The sequence below is a fragment of the Teleopsis dalmanni genome, chromosome 1 (genome assembly GCF_002237135.1).
Source record: "Teleopsis dalmanni isolate 2A chromosome 1, ASM223713v2, whole genome shotgun sequence".
NCBI classification, from domain to species: Eukaryota; Metazoa; Arthropoda; class Insecta; order Diptera; family Diopsidae; genus Teleopsis; species Teleopsis dalmanni.
The window spans coordinates 108,995,253-109,023,180 of record NC_051846.1 but is presented as its reverse complement, the minus strand read 5'-3'; the positions used below and the strand labels follow the sequence as shown (position 1 = coordinate 109,023,180).

Genomic DNA, 27,928 nt, shown 5'->3' with positions numbered 1-27,928 from the left:
ATGTAGGGGAGGCCGGGCCTTGGCCTAAAAAAGCACTCTCCTGAATGTTATTTATACGTTGATTTTTTACTACAGGTTGTGCACTTTGCTGTACACTCTCTAATGGGCGTTTCTGTGGCTGACTCATTTGATTAGGTTGTGGATTGGGAACGAAGTTGGGGAATCCCTGGCGATGATTAAAAGTTGGCTTCCATGAGTTTTGGTTAAATGGGGTACGTATAGAATTCGGGTTATAGAAATTGCTTTGATATCTCGGTTGTTGATACCGTGGTATTGGTTGTTGACACTGTGGTCTTGGTCCCTGATTATTTTTCATCGATGGATCTACTTCCATTGGTTCTGGTTTCGGGAAATAACTTTTATTGTTATTAGTTGGGATTTGAGGGCGTTGTCGATAACGTAGATTATTTTGATGTCTATTTACTTGGGTTGAGTTCGCATTTTTACTAAAGATAATTGCGAAGTTAGTACGTAGTTGGTTTGATTCTAACTCTTGGGCTTTTGCTAAAGCATTAGGAAGGTCTTCTGGAGACAATGAAAATAAGACGTTAGATAAGGGAGGATTTATTCCAGTTATAAATATTCGTGTAGCGTTCTCCCGATGCTTTTTATTTAATTTTGCGGTTAGAGTGTTACTATTACCGTATGTCATTATAGTTTTGTTTATTAGCATTGTTAGTTTTTTGTTTACTTCGTTACAGTAGTCCAAAATTGTCATTGAGCCTCGTCTTAGGACACTTATTTCTTGTTCGATTATATGTATTGGTCGCTTATCCGCGTAAGCGAAGTCCAATCTACTGATTATTGCATCAAAATTCAAAACCGTACCGTGGTTGGTCAATACGTCTTTAGCTTCATCAGTTATTTTATTTCGAAGAATGGTTAAAGCAGCGAAGTATTTTCTACTACCGCGGGTGTATAGGCTAAGAGAATTCTTTGCGGCTTCGCGCCAGCTCACGTAAGAGCCGTCTTTACCGTTAAATTGAGGGAGACTTTTGATTACATCTAAAGTTTCGTCACAGCGTATAGTCTCGTCTATTGTTTTAGTTTTAAATTCCGGTACGGTACTGACATCGACTAATGTCTGTATTTGTCTCTTGAGACCGTCAATTTCTAATTTTAAAGACGCTGTATTAGCAGCTATAAGACGCGTTACTGAGTCTGAGGTGAAAGTAGTGTTCTCGTTTGTAGTCATGTTTGAAAATTTCCCTGTTAGTTCTTCCAGATTTAAGGGTGACTAACAATATAATTTCAATATAGTTTTAATTTCAATATATTTGAAAAAAAAATATTTTCAAAAAAAATTTTTTATTTTTTTAATATAATTCAATAATATAATATATAATATTTTTAGTAAAAATTTTTAATATAATTTTATGTTCGTTTTTTAATTTTAAATTCAATTATATAATATTTAATATTCTTAATAAGATTTTTTTAATATAATTTTATGTTCGTTTTTTCTTCACGATGGCAATTCAAAAATAATAACAATAATTTAATTTGATTTTATTCATACAAAAATTATTTTTTTTGTTAAACCTAACTCACGTTTCTCCTGATGATGAGGATACTTGACTGTTGATGGTTGGGTTCTATGCTGTCCAGGAATCCTTTTCCTCAGCTCCAGTTGGCAGCAGATAAATAATTTATTCGAAGCGACTGATTATAGAAAGTCACTTTCTTATTAAATTATCTTAATGTTTTGAAATTAGTGTTGGTGACCCTACGATTCTTTATTATTGAATTTGGCTTTTTGTGATAAAATACTTCTTGGTTACTTTTAAATTTTCACCAACTTTGTAATACACTTTTATAGTTCACCAAATGTTTTATTCAAATCACTTCCGATCACTTTCCGTATAACACTTTTTTTTCAATGTCCCTGCTCGGGCGCCAATTAATGAGATTATAAGTCCGGTTAAATTTTAAAAAATATTTTATTTAATGAATAGTAATTACATTTAACCATATTCTAACCGTACATAAATCTAATCTAAGTGAGCAATGCTCCTACTTTTATATTCAAATAATCTGAGCTTACAAATAAAGCTTTTCACTCAAAGCTTGCTCAGATCATAATTTAAATTCTAACTTATTCTCTATATTTTCTCTTACAAAATAACTTTCTATTTTATACTTAACCCTACAAAGTGAGAGCGTGCGATAACATACATAATTATAACTAAAGTTTTGTTAAAAACTATATCTTTATATATATTATGTTATATAAAATATTATATTATTGCTATGAAATTATATATTAAATATATATAACAATTTTTTTGTACTATTGTAATTAAATTATTTATTTATAGAAATTTATCAAACACACGAAACAAAACATAACTAGAGAAACGTCAGAATTAATCTCGAATGTGTAATGTAAACGGTGTAAATTAAAAATATAGTTTAATTTAATCTCGTTCTTTTAATCTTACAATGTAAACGGAGTATTACTGTAGCAACGTTCGTGTGTATGTGTCTGATTTAAGGATTGGTGTTGATGGCAACACCAAAAAATGAGTCTGGTAGGTGTGATTTTTGTTTGTTTAGAGACTGATATGGTTTGAAACCATCATTTTCCGAAGAAAATATATAATTCCTTGTTCGTATGTTTGTTGTATGGTGAGCGGTACTTTTGTGCGGATAGAAAAGTTAACGTGGAACATGTATTGTTCAATATACATATAACAATAAACATTAAAAACTATGGTAGTTTTATCATTGTTTCTCTGTCATCATTAAAGATATACTTGCTATTCTGAATGATGTACGAACAATTATTTTCAATTCAGACGGAAGAGAAAAACGGAAAATCTGACAGACTGCGCAGGAACAATTTTTTATATTTTGTTAAATTTTGATTTGTGTTTAAGACAGGTAGAAAATTCTATTGTTGACGTTATGTATTCAAAAAGCTCAAGTTTGATATTGTAAAAGATCTAATTTTGGTTTTTAAAACATCTGTATAAGAGAATAAGTCAACTTTCTTTCTATATAAGAATGATTTTCATGATCTGAACATTTTTTAGATCAAGTAAATTGTTTTTCATAAGAAAAGTTTTGTATATATATGAGATTTGTATTTTTTGGATCAACTAAATTTTTATATTAGATTAAAATTACGGTATATTAAGTAATATATTATATTGTGTTATTGTATTTGGTACATATTATATTTTTATACTATGTTACAGGTTAATATGAAGCAGATAAACGTTTCTGTTATTGGCCTTTCTGGGACCGAAAAAGATAGAGGTCAAGTTGGTGTCGGAAAATCATGTCTCTGCAATAGGTTCTTAAGACCTTTAGCTGATGATTACTTCATTGACCATATATCAGTGTTGAGTCAAGTTCGTGAATATTTTAATTTTAATAAATTTATTCTTTAAAATATTTTTTTTTGTTTTTAGAGTGATTTTAGTGGAAGAATTGTTAATAATGATCATTTTCTTTATTGGGGAGAAGTTCATAAAATTACAGATGATGGAGCAGAGTACACATTTAACATAGTAGAACAAACGGAATTCATGGATGATTCAACATTTCAACCATTTAAAGTTGGAAAAATGGAATCTTATATAAAAAGATGTACGGCTACTAGAGTTTTTTCTGCTGAAAAGCTTATGTATATATGTAAAAACCAACTAGGGATAGAAAAAGAGTATGAAGAAAAAGTAATGCCTGAAGGAAGGCTTAGTATAGATGGTTATATCCTCGTATTCGACGTTAGTTCAGTGCCAAATAGATCCATAGAAAAACAACTTGAATTTGTTCAAAATGTCATCAGTATTATTTTAAAGAATAAAAAACCTATGGTATTAGTAACAACTAAAAATGATGATGCAAATGAATTATATGTACGCGAAGCAGAAAAAATATGTCAACGAAAAGAATGTAAAGGTCAGGTACAGCTTGTTGAAACATCAGCTCATGAATCAGTAAATGTGGATGTGGCTTTTATTTTACTAGCACAACTGGTCGATAAAATAAAAAACAGAATAAAAATTCCTTCTTATCAAGAGGCTTCTAGATATAGAAAAGAACTTTTGGATACACGTTCAGAAGCCGTTACTAAATTAATACGGAATCAAATCACAGACTATCGTATACTTTGGATACAAGGTTCGAAAATACTTTCCCAACATAAAGAATGGACCGATTTCATAAATATTTTTGGTAACGATGCAGGACAAAAAATATTTCGACGTCACATAAAAAAGTTACGTGACGATTATTTAAATAAAAAATTACAACAGTATATTGAAAAATTTTCTTCTGCTCTGGAATATTTGTTGCCAGATATAAATGTACTAAGTACACACGATGGCGATATATGGGATAATGCAAGAAATTTTTTGCGTAATCAACTAGAGTTTAACCAGTATTTCTTTGATTGCCCACAAGTTTCTTGGACAGATTTACTTGATATGGACGAAGCAGTCACTGACGTTCGCATTCCATTCGATGTATTAGAAACGACGGAGGCAGAAACAGCTTTTAGAAATTACGTAAATTCTGTACAACAGGACAAGAAGAAAGTTGGGTAAGTTGTTAGCATTTTATTTCATTTCTTAAATAATTTTATTTTTTAAAAAAGCTGGAAGCATCAATTCAAATTGCTACTTGAAGAATCTGGATTCGTTACACCAGGGAAAAAATTGTCAGAAGTGCGCGTGTTATTTATGGGCCGTGAATGTTTTGAAGCTCTATCAGAACATGATTGTCAACAAATTTATGACATACATCAAGAAGAAATTTTAGAAAAATGTAAAGAAAATTTTATTGAATTGCTTTTAGAAAATGCACAATTATTTCTACAATATAAAAATATTGATATTATAACCCAAGATGATATACGTCACATTACTGATGTTATACAAGATGACTCAAGGTAATTCATTGCAATTTATCATAATTTCGATTTCATATTATTCATTTAGATACAAGATTTTGGATCGTTTGGATCAGGAGAGAAGGCTTATATTATTTCAACATTTGGGTTTTATACATTGTCCAATACGTGAACATTGTCCATTCTTTAATAACTGTATAGATAATTTGATTGGGGAAGTATTATCAAATAAATCATCTCTAAAGAAAAAATCGTCTGATAATTGGAAATCTCAAAATGTAGACAAGACGCTTAACTTATTAATAGTTGGTTCAGAACATTTAGCAAGTGATTTACTAAATGACATTCGCATGTGTACGGGATTAAAAGGAGAATATGTTTTCGAAAACCAAACATATTTTTTAAACTACCGCATTGCCAATGGAGACATGGAAGCTTTTAAGGCAATCGATGTGACATCAAGTGGTATGATTCATTATGTTACAAATATTGTTTTTCATAAATTCAAACTTTAATTTAACAAATTTGTATTAAATAAATTTAAATTTATGTGATGATTTATACACTATTGTAAATAAGCTTATCAAAATTTGCCTATGTACGCTTAAAATCAATTTACATCAATTTGGTGCTACTTGTGCCTTGTTTGTCATTTTATAAGTTTAACTAAACTTCGGTTTCTAACTAATTGACTAATCGAAAATTCATAAGTTTAACAAATGGTTTATATTGCTTGATTATATTATGCACCGGCCCGTACAAAACAACAACAGAAGATAAGCGTCTAATTTTAAATATGTGTGTATATTTTTCGGGAAAATATAGCTAAAATTAAGCAAATACTAAATAAAAATTAGTAAACAATTCGTGTAATAGTTTTTTAAATATCGATAATGCAAATTATAATTTCTTTAATTATGCTTATCGTTATATTACATTTATTTGGGTTTATTTAAAGTGTGACAAAATATATATAACACTTTCATTTTAGGATTAATTTGCGTGTACTCCAATCAACAATCTTTTGAAACCTTGAAAGATAATTTAGAACGGACTTTATTATGTAATCTAGAATTAGAAGATAAATTTGAAAACTTACCAATTGTTTTGGTCTACCAACCACAAGATTTAAAGGAAAATGAAATGGAGTATTTACGGAATGAGGGTGTAAGACTTTCTGAATTGTTACATTGTGATTTTATTGACCACAATCAAAACCACCAAAAATATGTTTATGATATTCTAAATATCGTGATATTTTCTTTAAAACTAACTGAAATAAAAACATATGAAACATATCCATCTAATCAAGTTGATTTACGTATTATTGTCTGCTTATTTTGTGGTGATGAATATAATATGGAAAATATTTTAAGTCCATTAATTGATGAATCTACGATAACTAAAACTGCAGAACATTTAATTATAATTGATATGTTTATTGGCGATTCAAAAAAACGGGTTGAACTAATTATTACTTCATATCACGGCATCAATCAATATCGTGATGAATTAATACATGGATTTATATATTTTTACTCGGCTAAACGTCGATCATCATTAGCGTATCTTAAGTAAGTTTTTCACTCCAATATGTTTTCAAATTGTTTGTCCACAAAAAAAATAAAACATATTTTTCGCAGTATTTTAGCTTCACAAAATTCTAACATACCTGTGCAAATAATCGCAATAACTGAACTAGGAGGTGCAAATGCTTTCTTTAATAGTGACCTTTGTCAATTTCTTATTACGGAAGGTAATTCTCTTGCAGATAAATTAAAAGGAAGCTTTATGACTTTTTCTGCAGATCAGTTTGTAAAATGTAAGTTTTTTTCTAAAGTATTCTAAATTGTTACTAATGATATATTTTTCAGTCGCTTTTTATAGCCCATTTCTTAAGATTGCATGGGATAATAAATATGAAACTGAAAATTTACATATAGAAGAGTCAATTACTATAGATTCTGGCGAAGGAACGTTAGAAAATTCTATTCATCAATTACCAAGGCCTCCTCCACGCCTTGAAAGTTACATGTTATCCAGCACGATGGGAACAGATGGTTCAGGCAGTGAAAATTATGAAATGCTTCCAACACGTTCTTTAAATTCATTAAATGGTACGTATAAGAAAATTTCATTTTACTTTTCATATAATCATATATATATATATTTACTGTACAATACACAACAACTATGAGTTCGCAAAAGTAATGATTGGAAATAATGTAGAAGTGTGTTTAGTATCTAACGCATGATTAAACTTACAGTAATTAACGACTGTTACTGTTATCCATTTATATAAATACAGTAGCTACATGTGTGTTAAAGAACTCCATCATTTGCTCTTCATGAATCATTTTGACTTATCATTTGTTCTGACAAATGACTGCAAAATGTACGTTACTAGTCAAAAAAATTGACTTATGCCTCTAATCTTTTTTAATTTTCATTTTTTTTTATTATTATTGACAATAATTAGAAAAGGAATATAATTAATTTATTTATATTAATGGTTTATTTAATTAAACCCTTTTAAATTAATTTCTAATTATTAAAAAAATAATATATACACATAGCAGAAAAAGTCTGCGGATATTCACAAAATTTTTCTTAAATTACGCATAACTTTTTTAATTTTTACTCAATTTGATTTTCGTTTTTTGATTTATTTTAGCTAAAGAAACAACAATAAAGTTCCAATATAAAAAATTAACAGTTATTCTTTAAAAAAAAATTAAACCCAATTATTTGCAAAAGTAGCAATTTTTGAAGCAGAAAAAGTCTACGGATATTTCTTAATATTTACATTAAAGCAATAAAATTCACAAAAATCTTAAATTTAATAGCCTGTGGGATAACCACTGCATTTAATAACCTCTGTTAATCGTCGTTGCATGGACTCAACTAGCTTTGCAGTATCCTGTGCGTTTATTTCTACCCATTCTTCTATGATGACGTTTCTTACTATATCCTTGCCGGAAAACATATGCTGGCGAATCTTATTTTCCAAATAAACCCACATATGTTCTAACTGTATACCCACAGTATCTAACTGGTATAGGAGTTTGGTGATTCTGGTAGTGTTTGAAGTTGCCTGAGAGCATAGTACAGCATCCAAATCCGTACTATGACTGCTGTATGCTTAGAGTCATTGCCCTGCTGAAACAAAAATGTTGCCTCAAGCTCTAACATTCTGTCATTTGCTTTCAAATTTGTTTTTAGAATATTTAGATACCCATATTTATCCATTGTATCCTTTATAAATTCAAGTTTACTGGCACATTACTTGTTATACACCCCCAACCCATTACGCCTCCACCACCATGTTTCACCGTTGAAATTAAGTTTTATTTATCATAGGCCGTATATGATTTTCTCCACACAATTTTTCTACTTTGATTCCAAATATTTAAAATTAACTCTCATCGGAGAAAATAACTCATTTTCAGAACTTTATAGGTTTATTTATATGCTTTCTTGCAAAGCTTTATCATTTTATTCTACTATATCTGGATATGTATGGCTTCTTTCCTGCAATCAGGGTATAATACATGCATTTCTTCAAAATTTTCCGCTCAGTATCAGGACATATTTTGTTTTCAAGTATTTCGGTAATATGTTCAGCTAGTTTGAAGACTGTTATTCTTGGATTTACTTTCACCTGGTTGAGTATGCTACGTTTTTCTCTATTTGACAAATTTGTGGGGGGCGGCCAGTGTGAGGTTAGAAACGTAAGTCTTCAGCAATTTTTCTTTGGCTTACGTCATCTTTCTAAAATTTACCAGTTATTTGTTGCTCACTAAAACTAATTTCACGTCTTTTATTTTATATTGTAAAAATTTATTCCTTATATAAAAAAATATTATTTAATGATAATTTTTAGACTCTTTAGGAAGTATTAATTAAATATCATTTAATGACACGTTTATGCTTGCAAGCGAATTTAAATTAGCGGTAAATGTAAAAATTAAGAAATATCCGAAAACTTTTTCTGCTTCAAAAATTGCTACTTTTGCATATAATTGTGTTTAATTTCTTTTTAAAGAATAACTGTTATTACTGTTATTATTTTTTATATTGGAGCTTTATTGTTGTTTCTTTAGCTAAAAAATCAAATTGAGTAAAAATTAAAAAAGTTATGCGTAATTTAAGAAAATTTCGTGACTTTTTCTTCTATGTGTATATATAACACAAAAATTGATTTAGTATGGTTACGGAGACTGAATAACAGAGCTCTGATTAAGAAATAGCTGCTATATAAACCGACTCTTTAGTCACTTGTTTACGTATGGGATAAATACAGTGTATATATATACAGTGACGAACAAAATTATTGGCACAGCAAGCAAATTGAACTTTTCCACTATTTTTATCCTGTTAATGATGTGATTTTTAATAAACAAAAATTTTTTTTAGATAAAATGCTTAATTTGCTTTTAAATTCATTTTATTTTCTCTTATATTTAATTTTTTAAAATTAAAAAAACAAAAAAAATAACTAAATTTGGCTGAACAAAATTATTAGCACAGCTAACGCAAAAATTAAAAAAAAATTTTTAATAATTAATATTTAGTGGCCAAGCTCTATTATTTAATAACAGCTACTATTTGCTTTGGAATCAAAAAAATCAATTTTTGTGTGGTTTTTGGTCCGAAATTTTGCCACTCTTCAGCAGTGCCACCTTCAGTTCTGCCATTGTTGTTATAATGGGCTTATAATGGGACGTCTATCCAATTCTTCCCACAAATGTTCAATGGGGTTGAGATTGAGATGGATGCGGCAATATGTGTTTTACATGATGAGCGAGCCACATACGCGCGTCATCATGTTGGAAGCTAAATGTGACAGGTAAACTCAAGTTTTCGGCTCTTTTTTTTTGACGTTTCTCTGGAGAATGTCTAAATAATTATTTTCTATAATGCCGTCAATGAATTCCAATTCGCTGACCCGTGCAGTGGACATGCAGCCCCATACAAACACTCTTTCACCACCATGTTTTACAGACATAGCAAGATTTTCTTTTTACAGTTCGGTGTTTGCTTTTGTTCAAGCCGTTTGGGGGCCATTAGATCGAAAGATCTTACATCTTTTTTTATCCAAGCAGAGTATATTGTTTCAAAAGTCGATTGGCTTTCTTAAGTAATCACTTTCATAGGCGAAATGCTTCTGCTGGTCTCGCAAAATAAACTGTTTTCGTCTAGCGACACAATAGTATTAACTAGTCCCTTGCAGTGTCTTCCTGACCATTATGGGATGAATTTCCTTGCCAATATTTTTGGGTTGCAGATATTTTTGGGTTGACCTTCACTTTTTGTATTATTATGTTGCGTTCACGGACGCTCATGGCTTTAGATCGGTCTGTGTGCTTTGCACTTTGCAACAATATCACCCCCTTGAAAAGCTGCACCATGCTCCGAAAGGTATAGCAGCTTCTATTCATCATTTCTCCAATCTCCGTATAAGATTTGCCTTGGTTGTACAAATATAGAATTAGATAGACATCCAAAGAAACCCATTATAATAACAATGGCAGAACTGAAGGTGGCACTGCTGAAGAGTGGCAAAATTTTGTACCAAAAACCACACAAAAATTGATTTTTTCCATTCCAAAACAAATAGTAGCTATTATTAAATAGAAGAGCTTGGCCATTAAATATTAATTGTTATCGAAAATATTTTTTTTTAATTTGTTTTTTAATTTTTACGTTAGCTGTGCCAATAATTTTGTTCAGCCAAATTTAGGTCTTTTTTTGGTTTTTTAGTTTTAAAAAATTACCATAAATATAAGAAAAAATAAAATGAAATAAAATAAATTTAAAAGCAAATTAAGCATTTATCTAAAAAAATTTTTTGTTTATTAAAAATCGCATCATTAATAGGATAAATATAGTGCTAAAGTTCAATTTGCTTGCTGTGCCAATAATTTTGTTCGTCACTGTAGATAACATAATATATACACACATGTATAAATATATATATATGGATTTCTTTGAGGAATTCAAAAATAAATAAATTCTATCATGAATAGCGTCCAACAAACCATGTTTAACGCAATGATAATTGCCACTAGTTACAGTAATATAAAATAAACATTAATTAAAAATTATGACGTGGAAATCACACTAGGGAAATGTTTTGTGCATAAGTTCTGTTATGTTAACAGTTAAAAACAATAATAATAATAAACTGCTAAACATTCTATGATATCATGAAAAATTATATGATTAAATTATGGAAATTTCAATAGAAATTATTACAAGTAAAAGACTATAAGAGCACTCACTAAAAATCCATTGTCTTCTGTCTTTAATATATATATATCATAAATGTAAAAGACTTTTTTTAAAGAAATAGGTTTTTTAGTCGTATCCGAAGAACAACGAATTCTCCTACCGAGATAAAGGCAGACTTACCAATCTCCTATTATTCAGATTTTCCATTTAGAAATTAATTTCCAAAAATCCAAAATGTGTAATGGAGGGAGTTTCTGGGAATTTTTGAAACGGAAGACAATACTTTCAATTTATCAAAATGTATTATTTGCATTCAACAGAAAGACTTATATATCTATCCACAAAAAAATAGAAGTAAAATACTGTAAAGAATCTGACAATGACTTAGAAGCAAATCATTATGCCCAGTAGAAGTAAATGAAATAGCACTTATATCTTAAAAGAAAAGCGCCATAAAAAGATTATATAAATACGATATGCCTTCAGATAACCGTAGCATTTAGTTTGTGTACACATCTGTACAAAAAAATCGATGATTTTGATACTAAATCTCGTAAAAAAAAAACAAGTGTGAGAATTTTGTATTCTAATTGTACCGATCTTGGGTTGCTACTTCTTACAGAAAACAAGTGGTTCCATATGAAAAGCTGACACTTGAATTTTTAGGTTTATAAAGGTATTGGTGCTTTTTTTATTTAGGAACTATCAAAGTAAGAACTTTGTCAGATATAATATATATAACCCGGCGCATAATTTGTTTTTTGACAATCAAGGTCAATAAAACTATTTTATGTTATGAATCGATAGAAAAGTTATGTGATAAAAGACGTGAAAAGTTAATTTTTCTTAATATTTGCACAGACTGTGATCTATAATAATGAATACAAATATATAGGAATGTTATTCAATTTAACAACTTTCTGAACAATATTCAGAGATTGTTTTTTCTGTTAGTAGCATTTTGCTTCAAAATTAGCGTAATTTGAAGTTTGCTACCCTTAACGTGAATTGACATTTGAAATGTTACTATTGAGATCCTTTTTGACACTTATTTGAAAAAGTTTGTTAATTTGAGTTTGCTGAACCGAATCACAGCCTAACTTGATAACCATATTTGCAATGGTATTGTTCCGAACGTTTCGAAATTTAATGTAGCCGTTCACGCTCGCTGGATACCGATAAACAATTAAATAGTTGACTCTTGTTGTGAATAACTTATTTCTCTAAGTTTTATCAAACTCCAACACACAACTTTCTCTAAAAATAATAAATTAATACAATTTATTTTCCTACTGTCATATACAATTTCTAAGTTTACTTATGGTAGTTGTTAAATTCACAACAGTATTTTTTACTTAAGCTTAACAATTGAAGTATTACTTAAATTTTTGAAATTTTCAACTCTATAAGATATCAGTTATGTTAGGCTAACTTAATTTTGTAATAAATAGGGTAAATATTAATTTAGAGTTTTTACTAGTGCTTAGTAAGTTTTTAATTCAATGTTTTATATTGAATTTTATATTATTAAAACAGTATCAAGACCTTGAAACAAATATTTTTATTTCATGATTAATGTTTCAATTATATTTCTTGTTTGTTATATTAAGTTATTATAGCATATTAAGAATGCGTTTAATAAGTGTTTGCTGAGCGTTGTTTAGCTGGAATGTGTTATACTAACATAATTATAAAATTTACATTTGCACATTTGCCTAATGTGGAGCTTGAGAAATTTACTCCTAAGATTGTGTAGGACTTCACGACAGAAAATTTTTGACGTTTGTAAAATAAATTTTCTGCTGTTGGTCTTCCTCGTCTTCAAAAGTAGACAATTTCTGTGTTTACAACAAGCTTGTTTTTTTTGCAGTAACTTTCAAGTACCAATCAATTTTTTCGTAAAATAAGCAGGGAACTGGCTAGGACAATGTCATCTTCTGCAAAAAGTAGCATCAAAATATCATGTAAATCGTCAATATTGTCCCCTTCAAGATTTGCATTCCTTATATCTTTCTCAAGATCAGCGATAAATAATATGAAAAGGAGAGGGCTGAGAATTTCCCCTTAAAGAACACCTTCGGTAACAGAAATAGGGTCGGAATCTTTTTGCTGAAGTTTGATCACGAAGACCGCCTTGTCGTAAATACACGAGAATTTTAATTAAGCGCGATCTTATACCTTGTAAATGAAGTTTTTCCCAGAGCAGTATCTAGTCAATAGAATCAAATACCCGTTTGAAATCAATAAATGGTCCATAAGCAGTGTTGCTTTTTAGACGTAGATGCAGTTGAATTGCCGTTTGAAGAGAGAAAATATTATGATCTTTTTTTCGAAACCAGTTTTACGTTGCCGCTTAAAAATCTAAAAGTATCAAATAGTTCTATAAATATGTACAAACAATTCCTATTCGATATTGTCTATGGTCTATATTGTATTTTTTACAAATTAGTGTCAAGAGACCATCATATTTGACACCAACTTTAATAGGTTATTAGTATTTCATTTAAAATAGACGAAATGTTTTTAGCTACTATGTTTTCAATGTAAATACCACTATTCAACACAAGAATTTCAGCTTTAACCAAAAATTTTTCTTGCCCATCATATTAGGAGCATTATCTTCAGTACAATGCGTTATATTTTTTTGGTACATTATTAGCATCTAACTATTTTATTAAGTCGTTAGATATATATAGTATCTTTAGAGAAGGTGTTGCTTTCTAATCATTCACAAAATCCTTTGTATTACTATACCCAACGTAAGGTAGAAATTATATTTTATTATTTTTCTGTTAACAGAACTATTTTTGAATTGCATACCTTTTCAACTTTTATTTTCAAAAAAATACAACTTTTTGTTTCGTTGTCTAGCGCTTAAGCAAATAAAGCTGATAGCTTCCCGATTCGGGAATACACAACATACACATGAAGTATGGAATTTCAAGGAAATGCCGCAAACACGTAAAGTTTATTTGTTTATTGTTATTGCAAACCGAACCCGAAACTGTACTAACATGCTTGGTATTAAAATTGCTTCTTCTTTGTATATTTCTTTTAAAATTGAAGTAGAACTGTGACTTCGAAGTCATAGTTTATTAGTTTTTTCACCTCAAGGCGGATGGATACTATTTTGTAAAATGATAACCACTGATTTGTACGGTAAAAATCCGTAAGCAATTTCAGTTCATATCTTTAAATTCAATTCATAGACATTAATGTTTTTAATAGCCGATATAGTCCGATTGCTTATCCAAACTTGTGGGAAAACCTTGGAATCAATATGATTTGTTAAACTAATAAAAATCGACGAGGAATGTACATATTGCAACCAGTCAAAGTGTGGCCAAAGATTTTGTAATGTAATTTTCAACATTTGTATTCTGTTTATTTATTTTAATTGTCGAAAATTAATTGAAATCGAAAAACCAATACTGGGTGCAGACTTCCTCGAAAACTATCGTCTCATAATAGACGTCAAATGTATATGCCTCATCGACAACACAACTAGATGGAGAATGCCTTGCACAATTACAGACCAGTAACACGAACCAATTTTTGCAGTAAATACTGATCATAAGTTCATAAAGCTGCTTAAAGAATTCAAAGAACTGGTGTTTCCAACATCCTACAATAAAATTAGGGGAAATCAAACCGCTATTCAGCATCATATTGTTACAACAGGTCTGCCGGTTTATTCATGTCTAAGACTACTTAATCCATAGAAGCTCCATATAGCAAAACGCTGTCTATCAACGTGTGACTATCAACGTTTTAATGCGCAGACAAAACCCGATCGGTATCCAATCGGTACACTGGACTTAGAAAGGGCATATTATAATATATCGATTGCGGATAGGAAAAAAACAGCTATCACTACTTTGTTTGGCTTATTCGAATTTAATGTCATGACCTTTGAACACTGCATTGCTGCTTTCAATGTCTCATGAACCAAGTACTTTGTGATTTATTACATTGATGTAACATCTGTATCTCTTCAACAAATAAATCAGAAAATTACTAACACGTGCGAAGTAGTCGAGCGACTTCAGCAGTACGGACTTAAGCTGAACGTTTCAAAATGCGTTTTTGGCCAATAAGAAGTAACATTTCTCGGTCATACCATCAACCAACAACGCATACGTCCACCAAAGGACGGAGTAGAGACAATACTGCAGATGATAAACTAATACTCCACGTCGATGCAAGTAACTCAGCAGTAGGTGCAGCACCACATACGAAATAGACAGATCGAACCTTTCGGTTTTTATTCAAAGCGTCTAACCGAGATATAAAAACGATAAAGCACATATGACAGAAAATTGTTTCCTATTTACCAAGCCATAAAACACTTTGTGCACATGATCGAAGGTAGAAAATGCACAGTTTTGACGGACCACAAGCCTGTCATTTTTGCGACAGAAACCTAAAAAGGCATCATCAAGGCAGTTAAGGCAGTTAAGGATTTCATATGACAGTTTACGATAGACATACATCACATCGCTGGAAAAAATATCAACGTACCAGATTTACTTTCACGTATTGAAGAAATAAATGTTTGCGAACAGATCAATTTCAATAAGTTAGCTGAGAGCCAGAAAAACGTCGAATTAAACAACTGTTAACTAAAAATGAGGCATCGCTGGAACTCAAGTGAATCTGCATGCCAAATTCTACGAATTCAATAGCATGCAATATGTCAACTCAACGAACGCGTCCGTGGGTTCCTCAAGGGCATCGACAAACAAATTCGTAAAAGTTTCGTTTGGCCAGGCATGAAAAAAGACAAAACCATTTTCGTTTTATTTTGTCACCCATGCCAACGCACTAGGGTATTCAGATATAATCAAACAATACTTTGTAGTTTCAAGCTACCAGAGCAACGATTTTCCTCACTACATGTCGGTATCATAGGGCCATTGGAATAGTCAAATGGGTTCAACTACTGCTTAACGGTGGCCATCGCTTTATCAGATGGCCAGTTGCTATTTCTATTGTCAATATTAATGCAAGCACAGTGGCGGCAACATTACTGGAAGGCTGGATTTTACATTTTGGCGTGCCTTCTGCAATAATAACTGACCAAGGCCGACAATTCGAGTCAAAAGTATTCAATGAACTCATGAGGTTAATTGGTACAAAACACCTTAGGGCAAGTCCATATCACCTATAAACGGAATTGTAAAACATTTTCACCGCACACTTAAACTAGCTTTAAAATGCAGATCCAAGCAAAGGTGCACTGATGAACTACCAGTGGTACTACTCGCACTGAAAAACGACATCAAGACGAATCATACAGAAATGGTTTATGGTACAACACTTAGATTACCAAGTTTTTTGAAAATTCCAGTAAAGATATGCCCAATTCAGAATTTGTACAATCACTACGAGATGCAATGGAGTACCGACGGCAAATCACTTTATATTAAAAACATTTGTACAACCGAATCTTTAAAAATGTACTCATGTTTATCTACGCATTCTGCGAAGAAATAAATCATTACGTATAAGTATAGATCGGGTCAAAGTTGTCTATCTCTGTGGTGACGAGCAAAAAACAGATCAACAGCAGACAGCACAACAGTCTTTTGTAAATCGAAAAGCAGACAAAAATAATTAGAAGTATTCTGCAAATAAAACTCAAACATAGTCTAGCGGCAAGTGAATTCGGTTGCCAGTTTGATTTGCTAAGAATGTTTAATCAGTGGCATAGGATCATTAATTATATCGTGACATTGCTTCGCTCAATCACAGGAGAGGGTGTGATGTGGCGCACGAGTCATTCAAACTGCAAACGCAATTTTAACTTGAAGATATAGCTTGAAAATTGCACTTAAGGCGTGCGAAGCAGTGGTGTAGTCTCTCTCTCTAAATTTATTCATTCGTGAACATTGTGAAATATTGTGTAAATAGTAACAATAAAAGTAAATTTAAGTTGATATCAAAAGTTGTGTTTTACTTCACGCGTTAATCATCTCTATAACCTAAAAAACAAATAGTTACTGTTAATACTGATGATAGCATTTTTAAGCCTGTTCGTAATAAACGTGCAATTAGTGGCGATTAGTAATTGCCAATTTGACATTAAAGTTTGAAGTAAAATATATTACTTTTGTAATAAAAATGAATTTTTTTTAAAAAAATTAATATGGATTTAATTATAATTTTTTTACATGATTGTATGGAAAAAATATTTGGAGTGTTTGCGTCTTACACGATTTTTTAGAGTTGTGTAACGTATCCCTAAATTTATTATTTCTTGCATGTATTTTTTTACACAATTTTTTTACATGCTTTTTTAAGGAACGCATCTACTGTGTAAAAAAGAGTTAGGGTATCTGCAATTTCTGCTAAAACTAGTGCAAGTGTAATTTCATTTTGCAAGCGAATCTTTGTGAAAATTATTGCTAATAAATAAGTTTTTTCAGCACAACACGAAGCATCAAAAAAAAATCATTCCAGTATCAGTTTCTTTAGTGTCGGCTCAATAGAAGTTAGTTCGTCAAAATTTATTTAATGCATCACAATTATATTATTTTTTTGCGTTGTAACTCTTAATTTAGCCCCTAACGAATTTTAATAAATTTTAGTTTGTAAATTTTGTAATACTCTAGAGTTAACTTGTTTTAGTTTCAATTTTTAATTGCAAATTAATTTATTAAAAAGTTAGTTTATTTTATTAATAATGAAGTTTTTGACCAGTACGTTTTATTGTTTAAGTTAAAATTTTCATTAGGCTACTCTGGTCTTATTACTAGGATGCAAATAAAATTCAATTTATTTCATTTTTTCACCCGACGTTTCGTTGGTTATTTTCCAACATCTTCAGGGGTATCTAAAATATTTTTTATTTAATAATTATGATGTTTTTTAATTTTTATAACACAATTTGAAAATAAATATATAATTTGTGATATTGTATGAACATGCACATAAATAGAGAACATGTACACAAAATAATTAACAACAACAATAATAACAAAACAATCAATAGTAATAATTGTCAATTCAAGATTTTAGAATTATTAAATAATAATAATTACCAATAGTTAGAGTTAAAATTTAGTAAATCACTTTTTGTTAATAGTTACATTTGTAAATAAAAAATTAAAAATTAGAGATGTAAATATTAAATGTTTTATAAAATTATGATCAACTGCTTCAAGTTACCGCCAATTTCGATTTGTTTATATTAGAGCGGCAATGTATTTAGACCTTATATTCCCCGTATCTTACATTATAAAGTAGTTTCATTTATTATCGCGATTTAGCAATACAGAAATTCGCACAATGATGCGGTTGATGCTAAAGAAAATTAAATGAGTATACCAGTAGAGCATTTCGCAAATAAACAAATTGATGCAGTTTACTTTAAAGACAGATTAGAGAAGAGTCTAGAAATTCAAATTCTTTAAATCGGTTGTAATCATTTTGGTCACTATGATGGCCCATGATTGCTCTCAGTTGATGTTTTCAGCATTATGGGTAACGCAAATGCCTACTACCAAAAAGTTTCGGAAGGTGCGCTAATAACATCGTCATATACAGCACATGTCAAACCACAATGGATTAAATATACCGATTTGCAGTTAATATTGATCGCAAAATACAAATCGAAAGTGGCGGTAACATGAAGCAGTTGATCATAATTTTATAAAACATTTAATATTTACATCACTAATTTTTAATTTTTTATTTACAAATGTAACTATTAACAAAAAGTGATTTACTAAATTTTAACTCTAACTATTGGTAATTATTATTATTTAATAATTCTAAAATCTTGAATTGACAATTATTACTATTGATTGTTTTGTTATTATTGTTGTTGTTAATTATTTTGTGTACATGTTCTCTATTTATGTGCATGTTCATACAATATCACAAATTATATATTTATTTTCAAATTGTGTTATAAAAATTAAAAAACATCATAATTATTAAATAAAAAATATTTTAGATACCCCTGAAGATGTTGGAAAATAACCAACGAAACGTCGGGTGAAAAAATGAAATAAATTGAATTTTATTTGCATCCTAGTAATAAGACCAGAGTAGCCTAATGAAAATTTTAACTTAGTTTATTTTAGTTTTATACATTTTATTTGTAAAATTTTATTTGTAAATTTATAAGTTACTACATAATCCGGCAAACGTTCTTTTGTCGTGTAAATTATTTTTAGTGATTATTTCTTTTTAAAAAAATGATAACGAATTGTAGTGTGTCATTGCGAATGCCAATCTGTGGGAATCATTGGAATTCGGGACAGTAAAACATTTTCGTCTGAGAACTTGCCATTCCAAATAGTGGCTTCGATAATATTTTTCATCAACTCCAACTTACAGTCGCTGAATGTGTGGTGGCATGCCTGGCAAATTCAGTGAGTTAAAAAACTCTGCTGAATAATTTTCAGCTTCGTTAGCATCACAAACTGTATCTATCGATATACAGTTTCTGTATAGATATCGATTTAGGCAGCAATGAACCTACTTTGTGATGCACTTGGCCTTTCAATATAAATGTTGAATTGAATTATTGACCATTTGCCGCAGTATTGCGAATTTTTGTCGTTGCTCCGAACGAAGTCATTTGGAAGCACGCGAATGGATTTTAGAAACAGGTTTGATTTTTCTTGCGTACCAATGAGAAAGCCGTTGAATGGCTCTGGTGGTTTCTTAATTTCTGATAGTTGCAGTTTTTCTGATGCGCAACAAATCCCGGCTGACTCGTGTTTGAATTTGAGGGCATTAAACTAAGGTTCATTTTTTGTCCATAAAACCAATCAACACTTTAGATATCCAGAATATTCAATATTTGGCTCTTACTCAAATGTAAGACGAAGGAACGAAATGAAAATAAATGCTTAGTGTCTGTTCTAATTGTCGTTGTTGATTTCTTTCAGCTCGTTCCACTTGTGTTTAAAATTCCCACATTTGCGACATGTACTAACGCGCTTTTTCACTATATTGTTGCATTAGTTCGTCTGTTCTTACTAATCTACTATATCATATGTTTGTTGCATTATTTTTACGACAACCCAAATGGGACTCCTTGCGTCTTGCTGGCATTGTTCAGTATAATATACACATACAATTTTTATACTTACTGTTAAAAATGGGATAAAGTTATTTTATTATTTTCCCACCCTTTTTAAAATCATGAAACATATATAAATACATCTAGACAAAATTGTTGTACTTAGCGATGAAAAACGGTTGCCGATAATGTATTTGTTCTTTTACAATTCTTATGAATTAAAATAAATCGTACTAAATTTTTCACTCAATGACATTTGATAAATAACAAATACATAAAAAAATAAAAAAAAATTTTGTTAATAATAAAAAAAATTTACGTCAATAAAATAAAAAAATTTACGTCAAAAAAATAAAAAAAATTTTGTCAACGTAATAAAAAAATTTTACAGATGGTTTCTGTAAATTATAAAGCAGAAAAAACTGTTAAGACACATAAATTTTTGTATATAATTTTGTAATTTTATTTTGAAACCAATAATTAAGATTGGTTTATAAGATTTGTCTTCGATTATATTCAAAGTATTTTTTTACTTTTTCTATATATGGAGATTATCCGATGTCATTTTTACTAGGGATTATCGAATCCGTACTAGATAGAATGTATTGTGCCAATGTAGTCATCCATTTCGTTTTCTCTACTTTGTATTTGTCAATTTTGTTACAGTTGTTTACATTTGTTTTGACCTGACATCTTATTTTATATAATAGGTGTGGTAAAAAGAAATCCACTATTTCTGCATGGATTTGAATGCTTATTTACCAAAGTTAGAATAACCGGAGTTAAATTAAATATGCGCCGTATTGTTCGATAACTTGTTGCCATTTTGACTGTAATTTCATTATGTTTCTCTCATAGAAGTCCTCGTCCCTATTGAGAAAAATTTACACAATCGATTGTCACAATCCTCTCATGAGTTTCGCTGTATATGATCTGCTCATATTAGATGATTTCCTGTTAATTCCACCAAACACGCAGCACACCCTCTCTGGCCGATTATTTTGGCTTAGCTACCGTTTCAGTCGGTACACCACGATTCGACCACTACCGTTTTCGTTGTCGTAAATCATCCACTTATCATCACTAAACCCTAACCGCTTCAGAAATGGATCGATGTTGTTGCGATTCAGCAGTGATTTGCAGATGGAAATTCGGTCCATTAGGTTTTTTAACATTAACTCGTATGGCACTTATACCTATACATCGAGCTTCTTTTTGTATTCAGCCTTATTCAAATAGTTTCAAACGGTCACGGTTTTTTGTGCAATCTTTAGTTCTTGGGTAATTAAAACAGTGACAATGACTTACATGATGGTCGGACTCGACAATTAGCTTTCCAGTGCGTGATGCATCTTTGACCTCGAAATTATCGGAATGGAATCGATGAAACCAAAATTGTACATAATTGGCTATTACAGTATCAGAACCATAAACACTATTCACATCATCAGCCGCCTGGCTTGCGTTTTCGCCTTTATCAAAGAAAATATGTCTAATTTTATCTTTGCTAGTATCCATCTTTGACACTACAAAACGCTTAAATAAAACTGAGTCAATCAATTTCCAAACTATCAAAAGTTTATTTAGTACGAAATCGCATCTTTCTAACGCCATCTAGAGCAATCCGATTGGACTTATACAACTTGGGATATAGATAACTAAATCCATCTATTAGAAAAAATAATGGATTTCTTTTTACTACATCTAATATAATATAACATATGTAGGATAAGTAATATTAGTTTTAAGGTTTTATCTGTTTTGGGGCGCAGGGCAACCCTCGCCGAGTTTGGCAACGCGCAAAAGAAAGAAACGGAGCAGAAGGCTCCGACAATGTAAAGACGAAAAAAGGCCACGCAAATAATTGTAAATACTTTGCGCGAACGTATAGATTATTGAACCGCATTATTGTGCGAATTTCTGTATTGCTAAATCGCGATAATAAATGAAACTACTTTATGAAATAAATTGTAAAAAAAGAAAACCTACATAATATAATCTATATACATAAAAGAAAGTCGTATTAGTTAGACCACTTATAACTCAAGAACGGCTGGACCGATTTTAATTATCTTTGATTCGTTGGATTCGTCTTCGCTCCGAATAACAGAATACATTAAAATATTGGAAAAAATTTTAAAGAAAATTAATTAATAAATATATTAGGTTTGAAACTCCGCTATCTTTCGCAATCGACAGCTCAAGTTTTGTTGAGCTCGAATAATTTCGATACTTGATTCAATTCGATACTCGAATATAGAGAACAAATGACAAGAACTATCATGAACGTAACATGAACATGAACTTAAAAACCGGTTATTTATAGATGAGAGAGGAAAGAGATAGATTAACCGAATTTCAAAAAGCTGCTATAAATAATAAATAAATACTGTCATCAATATATGAGCTGTGAGTATCGAAAGTCTAATTTTTTTTTTGTTTCATAGAGAAATAAGGAAATTATTTAAAATACTAAAAAAAGGAAAACTTTATTTTTTAATTTATTGACTTTTCGGATGGCCAGATAGCTGTTTCGATTATCGCAAAAAAACATATACATTTTATCGGTTGATTTGTTTGTTTTGTGCGAGTGTTGTTAATATATTTTAAAGTGTGTGTATTATTATTAACCGAAGTCCTCATACCCGATCGATTGGACTGGGTAAATGGCACTCCTGGACTCGAACCAAAAGTGATATCGTGGTATACTGATGGTTCGAAAACTAAAGAAGGAGTTGGTGCTGGAATATTTGGTCCAAACACCAGAATCTCGCTCGCGCTGGGTATATGGCCCACTGTCTTCCAAGCTGAGGTTCACGCCATCGTGGTCTGCGCTGGTATCAACATTAATAAGGGGTTGAAAGGCCCCCGAATCTGTATTTATTCAGATAGTCAAGCAGCAAAGCGTTATGCTCCTGGAAGTTTTACTCAAAACTTCTAGCAGATTGCTATGACACACTGCAGCAGCTGGCAAGCAATAATAAAGTGACACTGTGCTGGGTGTCTGGTTACACAGGAATTGATGGTAATGAGTCTGCCGATAGTCTTGCACGGTCAGGATCCGCCACTCTAATCTGTGGCCCAGAACCTTTTTGTGGATTAAGTTGGTCTACAACTAGGTCTCTAATCAATAACTGGATCTCAACCGAGAGAAGTCGCTACTGGCGCGACAGTCGAGGTAACCGTCAGGCTAAAGAGCTGGTTCTCCCCTATAGTTATAATAAGATATCCTCCTTTAGCAGAACAGAGTTGAGGTTGCTAGTGGGATATCTAACGGGTCACAATGGGCTACGTTACCACCTCAACAAAATGGGCCTATCCGAAGAGATAGATTGTAGACTCTGCTTGGAGGCAGATGAGACAACCAGCCACATTCTATGTGACTGCCCGACATTAGGAGGTCCTCAACAACCGACATTCTGGCCTTCATTCGAAAGGCGGAATGTCTTTTGTTCAGTTAGGGTCTGTTGTAGCACAAAAGATCAATCATGGTCGCGGTGCTCTGCTCAAATGGGAGCTAATACCCTGTTATTTCTTATTATTATTATTAACAATGCCGCGATCCAGAAAGTCTAATCTTTCCCAACAATGCGTCGAAACATTACGCATGCATTCACTTCTATGCGAATTTTTTATTCCTTCAAATATGTATGTAATAATTTTAAATCCTTTGTTGTAAACAGGGACCGTAACAGTTATCATAAAAAAAATAAAAATCATCTTATTCATCAAAAATAATTGTTATTATATGCCTTTTATTTTTTCGCGCAGAAATAACTCTTAAAATTTGCTTCTTCTTTTAAAACTCACAAATAACTGGTATACTTGCGTTATATAATATAAAAATCAAGAGTATCGCGCAAATTCTGTGCGATATTTTTAAAATGAAAATATAAAATGCAATTTTCATACAATGTAGTTGTGTTTGTAATTCCATAGAAAATGTTTTAAAGGGTTAGTGCAGGTAAAGATTTAGTTTAGTTTTTTGTTTTTGTATTTTGCATTCATATTTTGTATTTGTATTTGTATTTTGTAGGAGAGCAAATTTGTAAATGGAAAATGCGCCGTCTTAAATATCCATACGCCTGAGCTTTTGTATAGCGTATTTTCTAATTGTCATTGTTACATTTTCTATCACTTTGTGTGCCGTGTTTAAGCTTCTTATCTTTCTTGTGCAGTTATAGCATTTCTCGTACTGCGAATATTTTGACAATTCTTGTTTTCGCTGTTTTGTATTGATTTCCATTTCTTGCGGTGGTGGATTTTGTTTGATAAATATTTTAAAATACTTATATTAAATATTTGAGTATTTATTAAATATGTAGAGTATTTTAAGATCACATTTACAAACCCTAAAAATGATATAAACCATGCACTACCCAAGAACCTGACTCAGAAGTATGTTAAACTTAAGAAGATAACAATTGCTGAATTGAAAACCATCATCGCCGTTAACATTAACCCAAAAAAATCACCGGACTATGATGAGATAACTTGGAAATTCCATCTGGAATTGCCTGTAATAGTTATCATTTACATTAGAAACATCTTTAACTGTATGTTCAGCAATAAGATTTTTCCTTCTATTTGGAAAGTAGCGAAGGTTGTAGCAATACCTAAACCAAACAAAAATGCTTCAATTGTCAACTCTTACAGACCGATCAGCTTATTACCCATCTTACCCAAACTATTTGAAAATCTTCTTTTCTCCCGACTGGAACCAATAATACAAAAAAAAAAACAACCTATTGCCAAATCATCAATTTGAATTTCGTAAAAAGCTAGTAAAATTGCAATGAATATAGACTCTAAGAAGATCACTGTGGAAGAAGATCCTGTGATCACAAGAAATTTGAAGAACACAAACTTAAAATTGTTAGCATTGATATACCAATCTGCAAGATAGCCAAATACTTGGACATGCTATTAGACCAAAAGCGGACTTGGAAGGAGCAATCAATGAATCAATCCAGTACGTTCCCAGGGTAACATTGGGCCATAACGAACTTTTTCCAACTGTCACGATTTTTTGCCAGGGTTTTAATTTCTCCAAAGTCACGAATGTTATCTTCCAGAATTTGACCCATTTCTGAACAATGGCTTTCTTCAGATCAGCCATACTGGCATAGTTTTGATTCCTCACCTTGCTCTCCAAAATGGCCCAGATCAAATGATCAATCGGATTTGCATCTGGAAAATTCGAAAGCCATTGTATGGACGAAATGAAGTGTGAAACATAATTTTTTTTAACGTTTCATGGTTTTTTGAAACGGTGCCATGGTCCACGAACGAAATATTTGCGTGCCCCAGGCTTCCAATACATTTTCCAGATAATAAGTCGCATTGACTTATTAGCATCCATCGACGGTCACAGGTGCCCATATCATTACTTGAGATGGAAATACTATGGGTAGCAATTCGTAATCTCAAATTTTCGGCAGTGCATTTAGAAAGCACGATTATTTTGAGAGTTTATGAACTGCTCAATGAGGAAATTTTTTTTATTAGAGAACACAGTGTTTGGAAATTCACTAAGTTCGTGCAAGCGAAACAACTCATTTGCTCTTTCGAGTCTAACTTTTTATTGCTTTAGTGTAAGACCTTGTGTCTTTTGTCACAAGATAATATTTTAGAAAATATTATGACACATTCAAGTGTGTCATATCGGCGTGTGCAGAATAGTAGTACAGAAAAGAAAAGTGTCAAATAGCAAATGCATACTTGCTATGACCAAACATTCTACTTGCATTATGGTGGTTCTTCCGTGTGCGATCGCATTACATATTACATTAGTTATAAATAGGTTAGTACAAAAATAATTTGTGCATAAGCACTTTCAAAAATAAAATAAAATAATTTATTGTTTGCTTACATTTGAATTGAATGTTGCGCTACACACAACAACTTGCAATATTAGTCTAAAGCCCGAAATACATTTGTTTTTAAAGTAAAATAAAAAAACATACTAATACTGATAATTCCTTGTAGATGGCAGCGAAAAACCTTAAATCATAAATCCAAAATGACTCACCGTTTAAAATACCAGCCCAATGATACAGCAATTGCAAGACCTAGTAATATCGTTTATGACGTTGATCTACAACAGTTTCTTCTCCCTTGGCTATTAAAAAAAGGAAAGGAAATTGGCTCAAATAAAAGTGATTCCAAAGCTTCTTAAACAATGATACATATAATACCTGCAGACACGTTATACCTAATCACAAATTAAGCTTTAAAACAGGACATAAGGTTATTGAGCAAGTCTACAAGATTTGCCAAAGAAATATTCAGTACATTTCATGACAAAAAGTCTTACTCCGATGTATTATTGGATATATGTAAATATATATATATATATATATATATATAATATATAATATATAATATATAATATATAATATATAATTTATATTGTAATATATATAATATATAATATATATATTATCTTCCTGATAATATATATATTAAGATATAACTACTAGAAAGTTTTAATTAAAATACAATTCTTTCATTTCAAGAGAAATTGATATATTCTTGCTGTTTTTTCCCTTCATGTACACAGCTGATCTTCCCTTATTCTCAAATCAGATAGTCACTAGTTTGGCGGATGACACCGAAACATCTCAGCTTTTTTGAGTTTTTTTTTTGGAAAATCGCGTAAAAGAAATTATTGAAACGAAAAGTGTGCTGGTCACTTTTACGTTGCGCAAGGAAACGTGTTATCCTGTTATGTTGATTATTATAATTATACCGCAAGCAAACGATATGAAGTATCCCAGTATTCATCTTTAAGGACGGAAATTTGTATCAAATTCTCCTCTATATAAAAACACTAGCTGACCCGGTGAACGTTGTCTCCCCTTGCAATTAATTGTCCTTGCTCAGCTGAGTTGTAATATTTGTTGTTATTCCAACACCTGTGTAGATAACGAGATTTTCAGGTTTAACCGTGTAAGAAGCAATCCGTGTCTAGAATTAAACCGTATAATTTTAAGGATAAAGCCTGAGCAATGTTGGTAGTGTCCGTATATGTCAACTTAACTTTAAGCATTTTAATGCGAAAATTATTTTGAATTTTTTTTTGAAACTGCAAAAAGCCCACATGCATTACTTATGTTACATTTACATTTCAAATGAAAAGGATTTTTTAATATTCTATTAATAGCTTAATTATGGGCTACTATAATGTTACCTTAAAGCTAAATGGAATTGAATTGGAACATCGGTTGGTATAATTGGTATGCGTGGAAGCAATATATTTTCTCTCTGAATTTTCCTTTAATATTGTTGATTCAATTAAGTTCATCATAATTATTTTTATAACTAATCTTGTTCCATTGCATAATTTTGGTGGGTTTAGATTGCGTAATAAAATGATTGGTGAACCAATTTTTAAAAGTAAATTGTGTGATGGTAGTAATTTGTGTGGTGGTAGTCCTGGCAAATCAAGCGAATTTAAGAACTCAGTGGGATAATTCACAATCTCATTTTCATATACCACTTTGTCGATGGACGATAACTGGCAATGTTTGTCTAAAATCACCTGCCAATAAAATTAAATTCTCTCTTAAAAGTTTATCGGTGGCATTTAAATCTTTAAGTGTTCGATTTAATGCTTCCAATGAATATTTATGTGACATTGTGCATTCATCCCAAACAATGATGTGACATTTTTAAAGTACTTTAGCCATATATGAATGTTTTATTTATATTCCAGAAATGCAATAAATAAATGCTTCATTTAAAATAAATATATAATAAAAAATTGGTGAAATTAAATATCATGTGAAATTACTATT

The 27,928-nt window shown here is 31.0% G+C and overlaps 2 protein-coding genes across 2 annotated transcripts in view; one reads left to right on the top strand and one right to left on the bottom strand.

Moving 5' to 3' along the window:
- The window catches only part of LOC119665492 (rho GTPase-activating protein 190-like), a 103,431-nt gene that overhangs the window by 20,579 nt on the left and 54,924 nt on the right, over positions 1 to 27,928 (bottom strand). The window lies entirely within an intron of this gene.
- On the top strand, positions 2,448 to 26,432 carry LOC119674634 (rho GTPase-activating protein 190). The gene is made up of 9 exons (XM_038085786.1): positions 2,448 to 2,531; positions 3,201 to 3,356; positions 3,417 to 4,549; positions 4,604 to 4,897; positions 4,947 to 5,323; positions 5,850 to 6,432; positions 6,502 to 6,680; positions 6,733 to 6,975; positions 26,118 to 26,432. The coding sequence occupies exons 1-9, from the start codon at positions 2,523 to 2,525 to the stop codon at positions 26,135 to 26,137; spliced, it is 2,994 nt and encodes a 997-aa protein (XP_037941714.1). The 5' UTR covers positions 2,448 to 2,522; the 3' UTR covers positions 26,138 to 26,432.